We start from the raw sequence: 16,593 nt of genomic DNA on the forward strand, positions 1-16,593 counted from the left end.
AAGCAAATGCCTTCCAGTTCTCCATTCCCCGTGTGGTGCCTGGTGCCCCAGGGGAAGGGGTGGTGGAAAGCATTTCAGGGTCACCAAAAGCAAGATCCTTTTTGGATTTATTTAATGGAAATACATTTCAGGATGGGAGACCTCCCGACCTTTGTGTTAATCTCAAGAGCAGGAGATGAATTTCTGGCTGTCCTTGCATATAGTGAAATACAGCTGAAACAGCCAAATGCAAATAGAGTTAAATGTAGGGTTTGACCTGAATAACCTTTTAATTAGGAAGATAAATTTGTTGTAGCTTGACCTTAGTCCTTGTTAGGAACCTGCTAATCATTTGACATACGGAGTGTATTAATGCTGCACTTAACTTGGCCATTGTTTTTTTTTATCTGGTTTTGGGAGGTTTTTCACTCCCAAGGCATCAATCTGCATCTTGTATGGGTTTTCTTTTGTTTCTTTTTCTCCCATTAAGATCATGTAGCACACTGTTGTACTTTCGTTCCCGTCTGTGTAGAGTATTGCCTTAAACAGATAGTTGTGTTATGGTTTGTTTTGGATTTTCTCTTTTCTACCATCAGTTTTATGCATTAATTTATTTTAAAATGTGGGGGTTTTTTTTGAAAACATGAAAAACATGTATAATATTTTTTTTTAACATTTCCATTGCAGTATTTATCATTGTTACTGGTTGTGTGTAGTGTAACGGAATTAATGATATTAAAAAGCATACATATGAAAAACAGCCTGACAGCCTTTTTTTTCATTGGAGCAAACCAGGGTGAGGGGGTGTGGACTGCACCAGCTCTTCTGAGCTCCCAGCAGTCACAGATACTGAAACCAGGGGTGCAGCTTTCATGCCATGGCCTGCTTAGTCCCAGAAACAGCAGCTGCTGTGACCTGTGTGAATGGCAGAGGTAAATATTTCAGGACTGGCCATCAGTGTTTGGGAAACACAAGTCCCCAGGAAGGCACACAAGGCTGGACCCAGCCCCTGCATCTGGTCTATGAGAAGCAGAAAGAATGTTGCATCTGTACAGCACCAAGGTGAAATAACCTTTTCTCCAGCCTTGCCCCTCAAAGCTGTTAGCACAGGAGCCAAGCCCTGATCTTAAAGTCCAATACCAACAGCTGGAAAACCTGTGGACCACCAGGGACAGAGGACAGCCATGGGGGCCACTGGATCATGCTGGCAACAAAACTGGTGCAGGATTAGTACCCCCACAACTGAGAGAGGCTTGGATTCCACCTCTGCACAGTGGTGCTCCCCAGACCTGTGCCCTGGGTTGCTCCAAGGCCAGGGAGCTGGGGCAGGGGTAGGCACTGCAGTGTCTCCCTTCCTCTCCCAGACCCCCTGGAGGGGATGGGGCTAATGGAGAGCCTAAACCTGGCTCAACAGAGACCAGTAGGGTGTAAAAATCAAGTGCAGTTTGTTTTCTTCTTTTCTAAGGGCACGTAATTCACTTTTGCTGAGACCCACTCAGGTGTTCCAGGTTGTCCAGCAGTAAACCAGGCAGGGCTCTGCAGGCCTTCAGGGGCACAGGTTGGCATCCCCCCCTGCTAAGATGGGTGTGGGTCTGCACCCATGGATCTGCCAAAATGAAGCCGCAGAGGGTCTGGAACAGAGAGCACAGCAGGGCTCTGAGTGGGCACTGTGTTACAGGCCAGACCAGAGCAGGGCTTGGCTTGTCCCCATCCCTGCAGGGGCATCTCTGCTCAATTCCCCAGCTCTGGAGAGAGCAAACCCAGTTCATGCTGCTCCCACTCTGGCATGATCTAGCTGCCTCTGTGCTGAGATGGATGAGGATTGCTGACTCTGATTGCAGAGACCATTACTCAGGATGGAACAGCAAACAAGGCATACAGGATCACCCAAATCTAGCTTTTAACGAAAAAGGGGAGACAGGAAAGGCAATAATTTCCCTGGCTACCTCATCAGGCTGGGGCAGCTGTGCTGGTGCTGTGCTACAGGCATTGGCTACACTGGTGTGGAGGTCGCTGCCTGCAGCTGGATTGCTGTGGAATTTCCAAGGAAATACAGGAGAAAGGGGCTTGAAAAGCCACAATCACTGCTCCCGCACCTCCCAAAATAAAATTATCTTGACTAGGACCAGCTGAAACTATTTCCTACCACTGTTAAGGTAGCTGCCAGGAGGAGGGGAGGGAGCTGGTAGCCAAGACAAAATGAGGATACAGCCCAAGAGGGAAGTAGGCAGGAATTGCAGTCAAGGAGCATGACTATGGGACTGACAGCCACCAAATCCCACTGCTCCCATTCTGTGGCATCACTAATCACATAAACATCACCTGGGCTGCAAGTGCCAACCTGTCCCATTAGGCCTCATGTTTCTTTTCTCTAAAAACCACAGGACCCCCAGCAGCACTTGCACCAACTTGTACTGCTCTCTGTGCTCTGTCAAAAAGACCATCCAAGAGTGGGCTGCACAGGAGCTCTAAAAATAGAACAAGTTTGTAACGAGTAAATGCTGCAGGAGGAGGAAGACTTTGGGGGTTCAACACCTACACAGTTGCAGATGCAGGAAGGTGGCACAAGGACTCAGAGGGTGCCTCACTGTATCTCTGTAGTGAGCCAGTGTCATGCCCCCTGACACTGTTTGACACCCCATAGCATGTGCTTGCTGACTTGACCCTTGGAGCTCCATCCTGCTGTGGCTTTGGTCTCAGAGCTGGCAGTCACCAGCAGAAGCTCTGACATGTCAGCCCTGTCCACAGATAGACTTCAGAGTGCACCAGGCACAGGATCTGCTGAAGAAGGGAAACTGAGGCAGTGACAGAGCTCATGCCAGGCTCCTGTGTGACATGGTGATGGTGGAGTTGCTCTGAGGGCGGCTGTAACACAGTTCCCAAATTCAGATGAGTTCCAGCTGGTGGGTCTTCGTGCCAGGGGACCATGTGAAGGGCTGGGGAGAGTTCTGAGCACTGAAAAATCTGTCCCAGCCCTGGTCCTGCAGGAGGAGCAATCTCTGAGCTGAGGCCCCACTCAAAGTGTGTCTGTGGGACACAGCTTTCCCCTCACAGGCTAAGAAGGTCACTGACACTGAGGCAAAGCTCACTGCAAACCAGCTTATCTCCTGCAGCCTCATTACCATGTGCATTGTAATGAGGGAGCAAACAGAGGGCATGAAGAGGGACATCACCACTGTGCAGGACAGAAATAATGCATGCTACCAACCAGGGCACAACTCTGCTCCATGAAACCTAGCCTTCTCAGGCCTTGCCAGCTGTAGGATGTTGGTACAGTCCTGTAACTAACTCGCTTCCCAACCTCTGCTTGCCCCATTCCTGGTAGTCCCAGTCCACTCACCCCATGTCCCACTGGGTAAAGTGCTCAAATGTCTGTGGACACCCTGGATGCAGAGGCAGAGGAGCCAGTGATGCCATCCTCTATCCCATGTTTTTGGGTGAGTGAGGAGCTTGGGGAGAGGATGCACAGCACTGCTACAACCCCCAAGGGAGACTTGATGCTCAGATCTCCAGCTGCATTTCCAGCATTAGGTCCTGCCAGGTAATCAGTTTCACCGTATGTCCCAGCAGCCGCGGAGGCAGATGCTGCCACATGGAATGGGTGTCTCTTCCCAGTCTCTACTGTCTGTAGGGATTAACAATGCCCCCATTACAAAATCCACTGAGCCAAGGACAGCCCAAGCAGCTGACTGAGGTGGCAATGCAGGAGCACTACAGGAACACCATCAAGCCTGCTGCCTGTTGGCCGGAGATGAACTAGTTGTACAGCTCCAAAAGTTCTGCCAAGGTGCCAGCTGTCCGTGTCATAGAGAGTGCATTTCCATGGGATCGGGAGTCTGATGGTGCTGGCGGTGGGTCTTTTCATCCCCTCTTTGTGTCTTGTGTCCTCCTTCCAGTGCCAAAGATGCTCTCTCAGTATATGTACTTGTGGCTTTGCCATGGCCATCCATCTCCTTCCCTGGGCTGAGACTGTCCCTGTCCCAGGGATGTCTGCACATCCTCAGAGTTCTGACTTCCAGCGGCCCATAAATATCCCCTGGTAGTAAGTGCTGCCTGGTGAATACTCTACTGGTGCCCCATTGTCCCCAGGGACCTCTATGACAGATCCTTTAAAAAGCCAGATTTACTGCCAGGATCGTTGTTTGTATGCATGTCCTCATCCAGCCATGCTTGGGACTGCACAACACCTGAAATCCTGCTGTCATCCCTGAGCCTGACTTGGACATAGCTTAGCATCTCCTAGATTTTGGGGCCACATCAGTGTTTCTTGTGCTGCTCTTGTATTTTCTGTTGTCATTGTGCACTCTACTTACCAAGAACATGTTCCCTGGCCACACTGTTTGTTATGCAGTAATCAGCCCTGTCCTTCACCCACTGCAGGTCTGGCAGCACCTTTTAATCCTCACATGTTTACTTTTAGGATGTCCCTGTTGCTGAAGCAGCTTTTTTCAAAAGTATTGGAACAGTATTCAAAAGTTTTTGAACTGTATCCTTTCTGCCCTAGGCAGAACAGTCATCATTCTGCTACTGCATCAAATCCCCATGGGCCAAAATTAGGTGTGAGACTTAGCAGAAAACATGTGATTTGCTTTAAATTCCTGAGTTTAGAAACTAAAACCAAGCAACAACAAGAATAAACAGGGAGTACTGGATTCCCCATGTATGTCTCTGTCTCTGAGTCTCAGAGAGAAGTTTCTCAAAGAGAAACAAGAATATTTTCCTTGATTGGTATGGGTCTGGTAACAAGAATTTTAGGAAAATGACCATACAAGAAGGAGTGGTGTTCACAGGTAGGGGACCGACTAGAAATGGCTCACTGAGATGGCAATGCCAGGGTATATTAGTTTACCTGACAGGCATACTTTGCCCCACAGCACTGGTGAAGTGCAAAGCTGGTCTTTCATTAAAACTGGCTTGGGCAATTGTTTCCCTCAGACCCTTTACCACACTCTGGGGAAGTTCCTGGGAAGGGTGGAGAAACTCCATTCACTGCTGGTTTGGTGGGCACGTTAACAGCCCTTGTGGGCTGGCATCCTCCCACAAGGCACAAGCTGGAGACCAAGAAAGCGTGCAAGGGAAAGCTCTCGGAGCATAGTAACACAGCCAAAAATAGAAGCAGTCATTGACACCCGTGTTTGTCGGCTTCATGCTGGGCTGCTGAGGACGTGCTTGCTTTTGGCAAGTTGTCCAGGAAAAGCTGCCATCCATCTGGGATACTGAGCACTGACACAGGCTAAATAAGGAGGGGTACTTTGAAAGCAGCACATAATTAATGAAGGCATGAAATGTCCTTGTCTGACGATGTTCTGAGAGGACAGAGCCAGGGGACAACAGCACCCGGGCCCCTCCATGTGCGCTGCTGATCATAAATCCACGGCACTGTGGTCCTCACAGTGGGGGGATGCTCCAGCACAGAGCTGTCTGGGGACCCACATTCCAGTCCAGCAGCAACTTGCCATGCTGTGCCCACACGAAGAGTACCTCAATCCTCCTGGAAACACGGAAAACCCCATGAAACGCCATCCCAGACTAAAACCATCCCATGAAAAGGATGTCCCAGTCTAAAAGCACCCCATTGAAAAACCTGACCCGGGCCAAAATCATTCTATGAAAAGCATATCCCAGCCCCAACGCATCTCATGAAAACCCCATCCCCCGGCACAGCCCCGCCAGCGCCAAACCCCGATCCGCTGCCAGCCCCGGGGGTACCCCCATCCCCAGCTGGCCCCGCCCTCCCGGCCCGAACTACATCTCCCGTCGGGAGCGCCGGTGGGGGCCGGCCCGGGCGGGGGCGGAGCGGGCAGCGCCCAACCCCGGAACCGGCTGAGCCCCGGCCCGGAGCCCCCGGCCCGGCAGACCCGGCCATGGCCCGGCGGTGCCGGTGAGTGCGCGCTTCCCGCTCGGGGCGGGGGGCACAAGCCTCGCTCGGGGGCTGCGGGCGGAGCCTGGCGAGGGGTCCCCCTCCCGCAGACCCCGGGCTGCGGCAGCGGCGATGGCTCGGGAAGGTCCCGGGGTGAAAGGGCTGAGCTTTGCCCGGAGCTTGGGGGCGAGCGCTCCGCACCCCGCCGTGCAGGACCGCGGGAGTTCTCTGATGGATGGGAGTTTCGCCGCCCGCAGACAATGCACAGAGCTGGGAGACGTGTCCCCGGCACCCCTTGCAAAGTGTAGCTTCAACTTGTGCCGCTCGGTGAGATGCTTGGCGGTGAACACTTTGCAATGGGTACACGCAGCTCATGGTGCTCTGTGCTGGGTTGGGGTTGGACTAGGTTTTGGGACAGTTCCGCCGTGGCAAGAAGCAGCCAAAGCTGTTAGAAAGCACAAATGCTTCTTCCCCTTTTCCCCCCTTACCACCAGTCATGATGTCCAAAGGGCAAACGCCTGGCACAGCAGACACCCACAGCCCAGAGGAGAATGACATTGGTGAGGTTGTGTCTGCATGGCTGGATCCGCACATGGAGGAGTTGCAAGGAAGCACTTAAAGAGATGGGTGTTTGGGCCAAGATTGTCCAGCGTCACTGACTGTTGGATACGGATGTAAATTCCAGGACTTGCGTCAACAGCCCAGCATCAGGAGCCATCCACAGCTCTCTGGAGCTGCCAGTGCCTGGAGTTTCATGGTGACTAGATTTTCATGGAAAATCGGCAGGGCTGTGCCACAGGGATGTACTTAGGTTTCCGTTTCTCCCCCATATCGTGTTGTAGCAGTTGGATGTTGGGGTGGGCTCAGGTTTCAGCCTGCATCAGCATCCGAAATGCTGAACGCTCCCAAGGCGCTGAGTCAGCTCTTTGAATAAAGAATCTGTGTGACAAAACGAGGCACTAGGTCCCACCTGTGGGATGGTTTGCCTTGGAAGACAAAGCTGGGAAGTGAGATTGACACCCGCTTTGGGGAGAGGCTTTTGGAGCGATGGGGTGGTAGATGGCACGTTTCTGGTACCTGCCAGAGTTGGGCTGGGGGACCAACAGACAGTGGCAAAGACACCAAAATCTTTGTGGCTGTGTATCTTACATGGCAAAAGTGGCAAATGGAATAAGCTAAAGCACCAGTATTTGCTGTTCTGCTTTTGCCACTGTTGGGCACAAGATCTGATGGTCCCTCAGGCACTGAGGAACTGATTACTGGGCTCAGGGTTACCCCATGAACCCCAATTTCAGAGCCAGGCTCCCTCCTTCCACCTCCCCCAGAGCCTGTAGGACTTCTCCAGGGTGGACAGAGACATGTCCTTAAAGAAAGAGCCCTGGTGATTTCTCTCCCTCATGCCCAATGTACTTTGGTACAAATGGACCAGGAAGACTCATTTTGTTTTAAAGTCTCCACAAATCTTTGTGGCTCAGATAAATTCAGACTCCCTGATGTGACTCCAGGCAGGAAAAAGCAAAGCCTTTGGTCATGATTTAGTCATGAGACAAAAGAACTACGAGCTGTGTGCAGGGTTAAAGTGAAAACCGAGCTTATTAGAGTTCATCTTGATAATTAGCATGAGGTGAAGAACAAAGAAAGATGATATTGTAAAGAGGGAATTGTCAGGGGTGTTAAATATTAAGTTGTCTGCTGCCAGAATTGGTTCCCAGTGGCTGCTTTGTATTCATGGTCAAACACTGGATGAGGTGTCTAAATGGGTTTGGAGCATCACTCACACTGGAAACCTTAAAGCCCTTAAAAGCCCTTAAAGCCCTTAAAACTGGGCTGCAAAGTCACAATTCCTATAAATAAAGGTGAAAGTATTTAAGACTGGGCAGAGCTAATGCCACAGCTTCAAATCTCCTGGCTCCTCTTGCAGACAGAGCAAGGTGCTGGCAGCCTGTCTGCACTTTGCAGATGAGCACTGTATTCACATGGCCACCTTGGATTTGGGGTTTATCCTCTGAGCGCCCAGTGCTGTTTAATCCTATCTCACAAACCAGCCAGCAGCAGTGGGGCAGCTTGTTTCTTTTCACACGAGGCAACCTCATTACTCTTCTGGATCGTCACTCTGCTTAAATCACAGGATTCGGGGAAGAAAACAAAAACCACCCCAAACCCTGTATTGGATTTGGATTGTTTTTTTTTTTTTTTCGTTTTGCACTCTGATTGCGGCGCTCCTGTGAGTGCAGGGAGGGGATGCGCCTCCGCCGGCCCTTCCCGCTCACCTGGCAGGGAGGTGAGATGCCAGCCGGGTCCCCGGGAGCCGAGGCTGTTGGGAGCAGGGCCCGTGTGCAGCCGCCCCTCCCCGCCGGCTGCGCTCCTTGGCACACCCCGGCCGGAGGGTTGGCTGCTCACACATCCGTCACGGTGCCTGAGAAAACACGGCGGTGACGCGCAGGTCCCCGCGTCCTGCCCGCGGACATCCGCCCGGAGCCCCGGAACGCCCTTCGCGATGGAGAGGATGGAGCTGCCGGGGGCGTGGAGATGTAGCAGCGCTCCTTTTTTATGTGCTTAAAAAAACGTCTGCGGTGGAGCCAGGCGGCAGGCAGGGATCCCCAGGAAGCCATGGCCAGGTAAGCACTGGGGCACCGTGCCCCGGAGGGATGAGGTGCCTCCTGCATGGGGCTGGCTGTGTCCAACAGCCGGGCGCGATGGGGAATTTGCAGCAGTCCCCCCAACGCAGCGTGTCCAGGAGCCCCTCAGGCCAGACTGGGGGTCCATCCCTGCTCTGGCCACAGCAAAGACAGTGAAGGTGATGAGTCCCCTGGGGCACCGTGTTCCCCTCGCTGTCCCTGCAGAGGCAGAGTTGCTGCCCTGTTTCAGGGGCTGAGTGTCTGTGCCACACACATGCCCCCCGAGGTGGCTTGAGTATTGCAGCGATAAACCCAGAGCCTCAGAGTGATCCAGCTTAGTATTTGGGGGAATCTGCAGGATTAGGGGGGAATCAGTTTCTCTGATCCATGTGGAATCAGGATGTGTAGGGACCAGCCCCGCGCCCTGTGCCAGTGTTGTCACTAAGGTGCCCCCACCCGTCCCACCTGCTCCCATCAGCACCAAGTGGGAGGAAAAGTGATTTCACTCTATTTGACTCCAAAAAGCCCTCCAGGAGGTCGAGTGCTGTGCTGCAAACCCCTCCAAAGGAAATTAAACCCCCGGGAAGGGTTTGTTTGTCCTCCATCTCAGGTGTGCAAAGTCCTTCTGTCTGGGCAGGTTCCCTGCAGGGAGTTCTAGACTGGGCACGTGGAGGCTTTTTGCTCCCACAGCTTTTTTGCAGAGAAGAAATTTCTCCCTTAACTTGCTGTCCTAATTCCCTTCTCTTGTGTGGGGTTGGAGATGCCTCCTGGTAAAATCTGCAGTGTTTCTGTACTATTCCTGAGCTCAACTCCTGCCAAGATGTTTGGGGAGGAGGCAGCAGCACCTTGCAGTGGAAGAGGGAGGGTTTCCTGGCATCTCAGCATGGGAAATGGGTGTGTGTCCCCAGCAGGACCTTGGCCCCCAGCACGGTTCAGACCTGACCCTGCCAGGGCAATAAAGACCAGTGGTATGTTATTGACCCTCTTTAAATGAATGTCCTAATTGCAAAGTGTCTGGGGTTAGTGGTGCTGTGGGTCTCGCAGCCCGTGGTTAGCGGTGGTGTTGGTAAAAATAGAAGCGGTCAAAAAATGGATTTTTATTTTTACTCCATAAAGCGTGTCCTGCTAAGATGTTTTGCTTTCATCTTGAGTTGAGGCAAGGCAACTCACTGCTTCCACAGAACACAGAGAAAAAGCTTTGTTTTGGGTCAGCTGGGAAGCTCTGGCGCAGCAAGCTGCAAACATGCTGTTTGACTTTGACACTCTCCCTTTTTGTTTTCTTTTTTTTTGTTTGTTTTTTGAGGAGTTAAAGGTCACCACAATGTCATCGTGGAGCAAAATAACAAGTTAGCATTACTTAAAAAAAAAAAAGAGTTGAAATAGGCTGTGCATGAGCAGGCACCTCTGCAGGCTGCAGCTTGTGAGTGAGAGGCGGAAGGTGTCTCTGGGGAGCCTGGTAGACTTAGCTCTCACTTGGGACAGAGCCAAATCTCCCACTGGAGAATGTATACTCTGTTAACAAGGCTAAAAAATAGAGGGCACAAACCCAGATTGTTTTTGGAGACCTCCTTGGCCCCTTCACTGCACTGGATGATGCCTGCAAACACCATTCTCAGCATCTTTGTTGAAATGGTATCCAAGGGGGCAATGTCCATCAGCAGCCACAGGGTTTGACCCTGGCCCAGCCACAGGAGTCAGAGCAGGATTAAAGCCACCAGCTCAATCACCCAGCTTGCACATCCCTCTGAGGTAAATGGGTGTCCAAGGGACTCAAGAGGTTGCAAAACCTTTCTTAAAAAACATATTATTTCTCTACTTACAGCAGCAGTGATGGCTCTCTCATGTGTGCCATGACCTACAGTCCATGGGGGGAAAGAAAGAAACAGCTAAAAATAGAGCAGTTTCAAAGTAGTTCATAAATAATAAATCAGCTTCCTGAAAGGGAGGTAAAAATCCAGAAACTCCCTGAAGCCCTGGGAGCTGCTGTCAATTTTAGATGGAGCCACAGCAGCAGTATCAGATATTTCTTGGGCTTAAAACCCTGAATGAGAATTGGCAAAGAAAACGCTATTTTCCCCTCTTTTTTCGTAAAGAAAATGTGAAAACTTAAAAATATTATTTTCTCAAATAATTTGCAAGTTCTGCTTGGTGGAGGGTACATTTTATTCTTTTCCCCTCTTGAGCTTTGCAATCACCAGATAAGGCATGAGTGAGACACAAGCATGCCTCCAGAGTGACAGATATTTGCATGTCCCTCTCTCTCTCTAGCATCCCAAAACCTCCCAGTGTTGAGAGGGTGTAAGCTTGTTTGGGCTCAACGTACCTGTCTGCATTTCCAGAAGCATCCCGCCACTTTGTGGCTTTGCTCATCTGTGCTGGTTTTGGCCAAGGTCCTTCTCCAAGCCCTCTTCCTCTGCCATCCCTGGGATACCCCTGTGCTGCTTCCAGTTCACCTTAAAGCCAAGTAGGAGTTGAGGCAGGGATGAAGGTTTATCCCAAACACAGCCTCATCCCACCACCACCTCCTCCCTGTCTTTATTGCCCAATTTTGGCTGGGCTCAGCTGGCTTTGTGTCACAAACACTGTGTGGGTGAGAGCCCACCTGCCTCCTGGGGGGCAGGATCCAGTGCTGGGTGACACAGCTGGAGTGGTTGGAGCTGTCCCTATCCCGTGTCCCCACTGGCAAGTGAGGGTTCTGTGGGAGTTGGCAGTGGGACAAGTCATTTAACTGAACATATCGCCTGTTCAGGCTAATCACTTCCTAATGCCTCTATAATCCCATCTAAAGCAACTGGCTGTCTAGAAAGTTACTGGCCTCCAGGGATAGGTTAGAATGACCTGTCTGGCTACACAAAAAGTTCCTCCAACTGCAAGGTCTTGTCCAATACGTGCTTCAAGATGAATATAAACACAGAAGGGTTTTTTGAGCCTGTGCACAGATGTTGCTGTGGTTTTACACATGGCCATCTCTGTAATGGAGCACCAAGTCTTAGGTGCCGTTCAAGACCTCTTTCTGCTTTATTTTTCCTTTCTTGGGGAGAAAGGTCTGTTGAGGTACAGAGATAGTTGTTCTGGATTGCCATGCCTGTGGCAGGGAGAGGGCTCTGTAATTAATTTTGGATCTTTTTCTTCCTTTTTTTAAAGAAAAAAACAACTTAATTAGAGAGAGTCTCTGCAACTGTTTTTTGTGCCCAAAAAGCAGGGGGCGGGGGGGGGTTTGCCCACAGCCAGCAGGTTTACAGCCCCAGAGCTTGGGGAGGAGGTGGCTGTGTTTGCTTGTGCCAGGCAGATATCAGGCAGCTGGTCTGCAGCTTTGCAGCTCCTCTCCCTCCCCTTTCCTCCCGCAGCTGTGTTTGTTTCTCGCTCTCCCATGTCCTTACTTTACTTTTCCCCTCTGGATCCCGGGCGTTATGCTTGGCGGAGCCCAGCCAGGCCATGGCCAAGGAAAAGCCATTAGGCTCTTGGCACAGCCCACTTCCTCGGGGCCACACAGGGGGGAATGGGCTGGAGCTGAACACAGCCTGGAGCCTTGCTGGATGGAGGAAGGGCCATTTGGGCCCACTGCTCACTTCCTACATGGTTAGCTCTTCTTCCAGAAAATCTGGAAGTTCTTTTCCACCCAGAACTGCTGCAAAGCTCTGAGCACATGCAGGAGCCAACCATTCTGTGCCACTCACTGTACCCCCTACATGCCCCCCAAAATTAGACATGAGCCACTGGTACCCCAGCCCCATTTGGCTCTCAGTGAGCTGTGGAGCAGCAGGGATTTACTCATCTTCACTGCAAAGCATCACCCAAGTGGAGCAGCTGGGACATGCTTGGGACAAGAAGGTGATGTTACTGCAGATGAATTAAATCTACCAGGAAGGCAGTATGATTAAAATTAGGAGTAGCTCTGTAGAATTCATTATGTGGTATCTTTTATAGCTCTCAGTTATCCCTGTCTCTTAAAGACGCTTTCTGTGGGCTCATCTGGCTCCTGTTCAGCCTCCTTCTGCTGCCACCCAGTCTCCACTCCTGCCTCACTGAAAGTCATCCCAACAACAAAAAAACATTAAATATGGCAATGATTTGGTCCTCGTTGCCGCAGGGTTGTTCCCCGTGTAGGGCTCAGGCTGTTCTCTGCATGTGTTGTCTTGCACGGACAAGATGATGATGTCTGGTGCTTGGAAAACAGCACCTGGCACGTCAGAGATGAACAGAGGGGGCCGGGAGGTGCAAGTGCCCTTTGATTCAAAGGTTCTCTCAGACTACTTATATACTCTTCTTTTTCAGAGATGGGTGTTCCAGGACGTGGTGGAGGTGGGAGCTCCCCTAACAATCTGGTGTCTTCCCCTGAGAACCCCAGGCGTGCTTCTTTCCCTTTCCTCTGCAGAAAGCTCTAGAGAAAGCACAGCACCATGTACACCTTCCTGCCAGAGAGCTTCACACCAGTGAAGCAGAAGCCCTCGAAGGAGCTGAGGCCCATGTTGGGTGCCATCTTGCTGGGCCTCATGCTGTTCATTGCTGCGGTGGTGGCCTGGTGCTACTACACGGTGTCCCTGAGGAAGGCGGAGCGGCTCAAGACGGAGCTGATGGACCTGCGGGCAGACGGCTTTGTCATCCGCAACCAGCACGGGGAGGTGGTGTTCCGCCTGGCCTTCCGCTCGGGCAGCCTGGACCTGGAGTCGTGTTCCAAGGAGGGCGAGATCCTGAGCTGCTCGCGCTCGAACCGGGGGCCGCTCAACTTCTTCATCCAGACGGTGAAGCCCAAGGACACGGTGATGTGCTACCGCGTGCGCTGGGAGGAGCTGGCGGCCGGCCCGGCCGTGGAGCACACCATGTTCTGGGAGGACGCCCACTGGTACGGGGGCTCGGAGATGAGCACCCAGCACTGGCCCATCCGCCTGGCTGGCTACCAGGAGCCCGTGCCCTACGTGACCAGCGACGTCTACTCCTTCCGCGACAGCTTTGGCGGCATCCTTGAGCGCTACTGGCTCTCCTCCAAGGCGGCGGCCATCAAGATCAACGACTCCGTGCCCTTTCACCTGGGCTTTAACGCCACTGAGCGCACCCTCTTCTTCCAGGCCCGCTACAAGGACTCACCTTACAAGCCCCCACCTGGCCAGCAGCCCTTCCCTGAGCTCAGCTACCGCGTCTGTGTGGGCTCCGATGTCACCTCCATCCACAAGTACATGGTGCGTAGGTACTTCAACAAGCCCTCCAAGATCCCTGCTGAGAATGCCTTCCGATACCCCATATGGTCCACGTGGGCCCTCTACAAGAATGATATCGACCAGGATAAACTCTTGCGGTTTGCTGAAAAGATCAAGAAGTACCATTTTAACTGCAGCCACATTGAGATTGATGACATGTACACCCAAGCCTATGGGGACTTTGACTTTGACCCGGTCAAGTTCCCCAACGTAACAGAGATGTTTGCAAAGCTGAGGGAAGATGGGTTTAAGGTCACTCTGTGGACTCATCCTTTTATAAACTACAATTCCTCCAATTTTGGTGTGGGTATTGAGGGTCAGCTGTTCATCAAAGAGCCATCGGGGCGGCTGCCGGCCATGGTGGAGTGGTGGAATGGCATTGGGGCCATCCTGGACTTCACCAACCCAGCAGCCCGCGACTGGTTCCAGAGCCACCTGCGCCAGCTCCGGCACAAGTACGGCATCTCGTCTTTCAAGTTTGATGCAGGTGAGACCAGCTACCTGCCCAAGCAGTTCAGCACCTTCCGCCCACTGTCGGACCCCAGCATCTGGTCCCGGCGCTACACGGAGATGGCCATTCCCTTCTACGAGCTGGCCGAGGTGCGGGTGGGCTACCAGTCACAGAACATCTCCTGCTTCTTCCGCATCATTGACCGTGACTCTGTCTGGGGCTACGAGCTCGGCCTCAAGTCCCTCATCCCCACTGTCCTCACCATCAGCATGCTGGGGTACCCCTTCATATCTGCAGACATGATAGGGGGCAATTTTTTCCCCAATAAAACCAATGGAGCGGTGGAGATCCCTGACCGGGAGCTGTACGTGCGCTGGCTGGAGCTGTCGGCCTTCATGCCCTCCATGCAGTTCTCCATCCCGCCCTGGCTCTATGACAAGGAGGTGGTGGAGATTGCACAGAAGTTCACGGAGCTCCACGAGTCGCTGGTGGCCCCACTGCTGCTGGAGCTGGCGGGGGAGGTCACCGACACGGGCGACCCCATCATCCGTCCCATCTGGTGGATCTCGCCCCGTGACGAGGCCACTCACCGTATCGACTCCCAGTTCCTCATTGGGGACACCCTCATGGTGGCTCCTGTGCTGGAGATGGGCAAGCAGGAGCGAGATGTCTACCTGCCAGCGGGCAAGTGGCGCAGCTACAAAGGAGAGCTGTTTGAGAAGACCCCAGTGCTGCTCACTGACTATCCCGTTGACCTGGATGAAGTTGCCTATTTCCTCTGGGTTTCCTAACAGGCTTTTTCATCAGCTTTGGAATAATCATGCCTTACTTAGGACTTTCTAACAAATAACAACTCTAATTGCACATTACATTTGAGACTGGGTTGGCAGAAGGGAACTAAATAGACTTCACTGTTCTTGGGGATAATTTTTTTTTTTTTAATTTGGGGATGTTGATTTTTTTAAATTTGGTTCTGGCAGTAGGGTCTGATTGGATTACAATAGGCAGCAATTTATCTGTATAGGTCAGAAATGTGTTGTCTGTCTGTCTGCAGACAGTAGTAAACTCAATACCTTTTCAGTTCTCAAGGATTTCAAGAGTTGGAAGTTTCTTAGTGCCACTGGGGAGCATTCCTAGTCTTGTGGGAGCACTTGGCACTGCATATGGGCATATGTGCTGTGGGAAGATTGCTACAGCACAGCCTGCCATAATTTTTATAATACGGCAGATATATTCAAATGGATATTTTTAAGAGCATAAAGCAAAATAGAGTTACATATATATAAATATATACACACACCTATTTTTTCCTCCTTTTTCCTGGCATGGCACTGGACTAACAGTTGCCCCATGCTCCTGCTTTCCTGGGTGCCAGGAGACTCAAGTGATGTCCATGTGTTTTAACTGAATGGGTTGCTTATTTCCTGCTAGGACAGCTGCATCCCACCTGCTCACCCATTTGACTTCCTCTACAAGGCTCTTGCCTGCGTGTTTTGCCTGGGGCATCAACATTGCTTTTCCTAGAGCAGCAGCGCCTGTACCAGCATGTCCCATCTTTTAAGCATTTATGGCCCCACTTGGTTACATGATTATCCTGCTGATACCATTCTTTTTGGTTTTTAAGGACAGATGAGGTTGGTTGCTGGCAGAAGGGCTGCCTGGAGCAAAGCTGTCCTCAGACACTCCATGTGGCGCTTCCCTGGGAACAGCCAGTTCCCGCAAGCAGCACGTGTCATGGATTGACAGTGCCATTTGCTGATAGCTGGCTTGCCTGTGGGTGGAAAACACCAGCTCTGCTAACTGATGGGCCTGTGCCAGCGGGTGTTCTCACTGCACCCACGGAAATGTTCTCATCTAACCTGAAATTAAGCTAATACCCATCTCAGGTCAGCGTTAGAGGTGATGATTTTGTTGAGGGTTTTCCTGAGTCAGCCCCCCTCTCTCCCTGGGAGAGTCCTATGGAGCTTTCTTAGGCAGCATTGGTATTGCTGGAGGTGGGATTGCTGTCAGAGGCTTCTGGAGGGCACATGGGGCAATCCTGCACCCCAGGTCCCCAGCAGCTGCCTCTTTGGCACATTTCCCATTTGGTTTTGTACAGGAAAATGCATTTGCAGAAACCTAAGGCAGGGCAAACAGAACTGAAATTTGGCAGCCTTCTTCCCTAAGGCAAGAATTCCCAGCTCTGCCCCAGTTGGGAGCATGTGTCAGCCCCTGAATTTTTAACAAGCTTCTACAGAATTGAATTGTGATGGCTGGGAAGGGTTGGGCACCCTGCCTAGTCTGCAGCCAGCCAAGGACAGCTCAGCTGTCCTGTGGGGCTTTTCCTGGGGTTGTGTCTGGGCTGGGCATGGGTCTAGCACAAGTCAGCTACCCAGGGAGATGGTGTATGTTTTGGGTAGGGTTAGGTACCAGTGAGGCTCTTTCTCAAAGCCCATCTCCTGCCACAGAGCTTTTCAGGAGGTAGAAAAGGAGATGTACTAAGGGTTGTGA

General features: G+C 51.8%; 1 protein-coding gene across 2 annotated transcripts; it reads left to right on the forward strand.

Moving 5' to 3' along the window:
• The first annotated feature begins 5,783 nt into the window (after positions 1-5,783).
• Positions 5,784-15,192, forward strand: LOC310922845 (myogenesis-regulating glycosidase-like). Of its 2 annotated transcripts, none has more exons than XM_083883737.1 (2): positions 5,784-5,860; positions 12,733-15,192. In XM_083883737.1, exon 2 carries the CDS (start codon positions 12,858-12,860, stop codon positions 14,892-14,894), a length of 2,037 nt encoding a protein of 678 aa, XP_083739863.1. In that variant the 5' UTR covers positions 5,784-5,860; positions 12,733-12,857; the 3' UTR covers positions 14,895-15,192. The 2 variants fall into 2 exon arrangements, with proteins under 2 accessions (XP_083739863.1, XP_083739864.1); XM_083883738.1 differs by lacking the exon at positions 5,784-5,860 and adding an exon at positions 8,257-8,457.
• The last annotated feature ends 1,401 nt before the right edge of the window (positions 15,193-16,593 follow it).

Source organism: Zosterops lateralis, assembly GCF_965231275.1.
Source record: "Zosterops lateralis genome assembly, chromosome: Z".
Lineage (NCBI taxonomy): Eukaryota > Metazoa > Chordata > Aves > Passeriformes > Zosteropidae > Zosterops > Zosterops lateralis.